This window comes from Protobothrops mucrosquamatus, unplaced genomic scaffold, assembly GCF_001527695.2.
Source record: "Protobothrops mucrosquamatus isolate PMUCROS unplaced genomic scaffold, P.Mucros_1.0 scaffold2871, whole genome shotgun sequence".
Taxonomy (NCBI): Eukaryota; Metazoa; Chordata; class Lepidosauria; order Squamata; family Viperidae; genus Protobothrops; species Protobothrops mucrosquamatus.
The window spans coordinates 163032-167775 of NW_015388900.1; the positions used below are offsets into that span (position 1 = coordinate 163032).

Below are 4744 nucleotides of genomic sequence, written 5' to 3' on the forward strand. Positions count from 1 at the left end.
GAAAGGAAAGGAAGGAAAGGAAGAGAGAAGGGAAGGGAAGGGAGGACAGGAGAGAAAAGGGGAGGGAAGGGAAGGGAAGAGAAAGGGGGGAGAGGGAAGGGAAGGGAAAGGGTGGCTAACCTAGAATTCTTCACATGCCCTGTTGACACCTCACCTCTCCCTGGGGGATGTCTTCCACCGCGCTCAGATGCAGGAGGCCGCTGTTCTCCGGGAAGGAGGCCTCGGCGTTGGGGATGCAGCTGTGGTTGCCTGCAAGAAGGAAGAGAGAGGACGGGTGTCCGGCTGAGGGAGCCGCTCCTGGCCGGCCTCTTCGGCCAAGATCCGGCCCAGGAGATCCGCTGGGTCCCGGCTACTCACAGCAGCTCTGCAGCACGTAGAGGCCGGAGCCCTCGCAGTTCAGGAAGTCCCCTGTCTCTACATCCAAAGAGACAGAGAGAGAGGCGGTGAGGGGAGGCAGGCGGACGGTGGCCGGAACCACGTCCGGAGCAGGCCCAGCGACTGAGTCGGAGAGTCCTCGCTCTACGACGGCTCGCTTAGCAACCATCCCAAGTTATGACAGATATCCCCCCCACCCCAAAAAAAAGGTACTTCAAGCCCAGTTGCAAAGTTCTAACAGCTGCCCCCCCCCTTCGTGGTCCTGCCCCACATCCATGGCCGTCCCTGAGAATTAGGGGGGCACTTCTGCACATCTGGGGGCTGCGGAGGGCGAGGAGGGAGGAGCTCGTGGGTCCTCTGATACACAGGGGAGGGGGTCTGTTTTGGGCTGTCTGGGGAGGGGGAGGGAGGGAGGGAAGAAGGAAGGAAGGAGAGATGGGAGGGAGGAAGAAAAAGAGGAATGGATGGATGGAAGGAAGGAAGGAAGGAGAGAGAGAGATGGAAGGGATGGATAGATGGAAGGAAGGAAGGAAATAGATGGGAGGGAAGAAGAAAAAGAGGGATGGATGGATGGAAGGAAGGAAAGAGAGAGAAAGGAAGGGTTGGAAGGGAGGGAGGAATAGATGGAAAGGATGGAAGGATGGAGGAAGGGAAGGAAGGAGAGAGAGATTGGAGGGACAGTGAGGGAGGGAGGGGATAGATGGGAGGGAGGAAGAAAAAGGGATGGATGGATGGATGGAAGGAAGGAAGGAGAGAGAGATGGAAGGGATGGATAGATGGAAGGAAGGAAGGAAATAGATGGGAGGGAAGAAGAAAAAGAGGGATGGATGGAAGGAAGGAATGAGAGAGAGAAAGGAAGGGATGGAAGGAAGGGAGGAATAGATGGAAAGGATGGAGGAAGGGAAGGAAGGAAGAAGAGAGAGATTAGAGGGACAGTGTGTGTGAGGGAGGGAGGGAGGGAGGGAGGAGATAGATGGGAGGGAGGAAGAAAAAGGAATGGATGGATGGAAGGAATGAGAGAGAGAGAAAGGAAGGGACGGAAGGGAGGAATAGATGGAAGGATGGAGGAAGAGAAGGAAGGAAGGAGGGATTGGAGGGACAGAGCGAAGGAGGGAGGGAGGGAAGGGAGGGAGGGAGGAAGGAGATAGATGGGAGGGAGGAAGAAAAAGAGGAATGGATGGATGGAAGGAAAGAGAGATAGAAGGGATGGATAGATGGATGGAAGGAAGGAAATACATGGGAGGGAAGAAAAAGAGGAATGGATGGATGGAAAGAGGGAGAAAGGAAGGAAGGAAGGAGGGAGGAGATGGGAAGAATTGAGGGATGGAATGGAAGGAAGGAAGGAGAGAGATTGGAGGAACAGAGGGAAGGAAGGGAGGGAGAAAGAAGAAAGGAAGAAAGGAAGGAGAGATGGAGGGAGGGAGGGATGGAAGGAAGGAAGGTCTGGACCCCTCTCTGAGCTCTTTGAAAGCATTTGATCAGCCCTTCACCCTCTGATCCTCGGAGATCTTCAGTAGCTCTTTCAGACCAGCATGACATGGGGATGCTACCCATCTCCCCCCCAAACGTCTGGCAGTCGCCCCATTCCCTCCAGTCCCGTGGGAGCCTCCTGCCCCCAAAGACCCATCCCGCCCTCCCCCCAGCAAGGCAAGGGCCTTCCCGGGGCTGGGGTGGGGGGTCTCCAGCCCACCTTTCTCAATGTCCTTGTAGAGCTGGTCTATGAAAGCGTCCAGCTGCTCCCGTTCTTGCGTGGGTAGCTCCAGAGCGTCGCAGGCGCGGACCCACTGACTCAGGGAGCTGCGGGGGGGGGGGGAGAAAGAGAGAGGGAAAGCCCACAGAAAAGTGGGGCAGGGGTCTAAACCTGCCCTAGATTTCTTTGGGGCTACAATCGGGCTGTCACAAAGAAAAGGGGGGGGGGGGGNGGGGGGGGGTCAAGCTATTCTCCAAAGCGCCTGAAGGCATGAACAAGAAGCAATGGGTGGAAACTAATCAAGGAGAGAAGCAACCTAGAACTAAGGAGAAACTTCCTGACAGTTAGAAAAATTAACAAGTGGAACTACCTGCCTCCAGAAGGGGTGAATGCTCCAACACTGGAAATTTTTAAGAAGAGACTGGACAGCCATTTGTCTGAAATATTATAGGGTTTCCTGCCTGAGCAGAGGGTTGGATTAGATAACCTCCAAGGTTCCTTCCAACTCTTCTATTCTATTCTATTCTATTCTATTCTATTCTATTCTATTCTATTCTATTCTATTCCTATTTCTATTCCTATTTCTATTCTATTCTATTCTCTATATTCTATTCTGTTCTGTTCTGTTCTACTCTATTCCATTCTTATTTCTATTCTATTCTATTCCATTCTTATTTCTATTCTATTCTATTCTATTGTATTCCATTATTTCTATTCTATTTTATTCCATTCTTATTTCTATTCTATTCTATATTCTATATTCTATTCTATTCTATTCTATTCTCTATAATATTCTGTTCTGTTCTGTTGTTCTATTCTATTCTATTCTATTCTATTCTATTCTATTCTATTCTATTCTATTCCTATTCTATTCTACTCTATTCCATTCTTATTTCTATTCTACTCTATTCCATTCTTATTTCTATTCTATTCTATATTCTATTCTATCCAGCCAGCCAGGAATTCTGGGAACTGAAGTCCATGCGTACTAAAGTTGCCAAGATTGGACACCCCTAAGCTAGAACATGTAATCCCCAAATGCAGGAATAAACAGAGGTTACTCCAATTTATTTCCTTCATACACAGAGGTAGTCTTCGACTTACGTCAGTCCATTTAGTGACTGTTCGAAGTTACAACAGCCCTGAAAATGGGGAGGCCATTGGGACTAACTTTAATTGCATTGATTCACTTAACGACAATGGCAGGAAAGGTCACAAAACGGGGCAAAACTCACGGCCTTGCTTAGGAACGAGCGCGACGCTCGTTACGGGAGTTTTTGCCCCATTTTTACGACCTTTCTGGCCACAGCTCTTAAGCCAATCACCGCCGTAGTTAAGGGAGTCACGACCCTGGGACACGTGACCGTCATAAATGTGAGTCAGTTGCCCAGCGTCCGAGTTTGGATCACGTGACCACAGGGATGCTGCAACGGTCATTAAGTGTGAAAAAGGGTCCTAAGTCACTTTCTCCAGTGCCACCCTAACGTCAAACGGTCACTAAATCGACGGTTGTAAATCGAGGGCTAGCCATAATGCTTCCTAACATTACATAAGTGTGAAAAACGGTCCTAAGTCACTTTTTTCCAGTGCTGTTGTAACTTTGAACAGTCACTAAATAATAATAATAATAATAATAATAATAATAATAATAATAATAATAATAATAATAATAATAATAATAATAATAATAATAATAATAATAATAATAATAATAATAATAATAGTTGGAAGGGACCTTAGAGGTCATCTAGTCCAACCTCCTGCTCAGGCAGGAAAACCTATACCATTTCGGACAAATGGCTGTCCAGTCTCTTCCTAAAAACTTCCAGTGTGGGAGCATTCACCGCTTCTGGAGGCAGGTTGTTCCACTGGTTAATTGTTCTAACTGTCAGGAAGTTTCTCCTTAGTTCTAGGTTGCTTCTCTCCTTGATGAGTTTCCATCCGTTGCTTCTTGTCCTGCACCTCTGGTGCTTTGGAGAATAGCTTGACTCCCTCTTCTTTGGGGCAGCCCCTGAGATACTGGAAGGCTGCTAACCTGGCCCCCCTCGTCCTTCTCTTCATTAAACTAGACATACCCAATTCCAGCACCCTTTCCTTATATGCTTTGGCCTCCAGTCCCCTAATCATCATTGTTACTCTTCTATGTACTCTTTCCAGAGTTCCAACGTCTTTTTTACATCGTGGTGACCAAAACTGGATGCAGTATTCCAGGTGTGGCCTTACCAAGGCCTTGTAACGTGGTATTAACACTTCACGTGATCTTGATTCTGTCCCTCTGTTAATGCAGGACTGTCTGCAGTTATTAAATTTGTACCCTCGACTTTATTAAATTGGTACCCTGGACTTACCTGGTCCCTATGCCTTGTCCGTTGGTCCCAACCAGGGCGAACAAAGTCCGGAAGCCTTCGGGAGAAAACCACTGGAGGGGATCAAAGAGAATTGCACACATGGGGTAGGTGTGCCAACTTCACAATTCCCTCCCCCCCCCCCCCGCCAGCTCAAGGCCATAGTTTGTAACATTTGCACCGAGCTTAAGCTGTTTAAACTGAGTATGCAACATGGGGGATTCTGGGAGCTGAGGTCCTCCCCTCTTAAAGCATGCTGGCTGGGGAATTCTGGGAGTTGAAGTCCTTATTACTTAAACAAGCTGGCTGGGGAATTCTGGGAGTTGAAGTCCTT

General features: G+C 48.4%; 1 protein-coding gene across 1 annotated transcript in view; it reads right to left on the bottom strand.

Annotated features, from left to right (window-relative positions):
* SMYD5 (SMYD family member 5) overlaps positions 1-4744 on the bottom strand; it is a 21873-nt gene that overhangs the window by 3749 nt on the left and 13380 nt on the right. Inside the window, 4 exon segments of the mRNA XM_015825896.1 lie at positions 155-249; positions 358-414; positions 2066-2172; positions 4414-4484. Of these exon segments, the coding sequence (XP_015681382.1) occupies positions 155-249; positions 358-414; positions 2066-2172; positions 4414-4484 (330 nt within the window).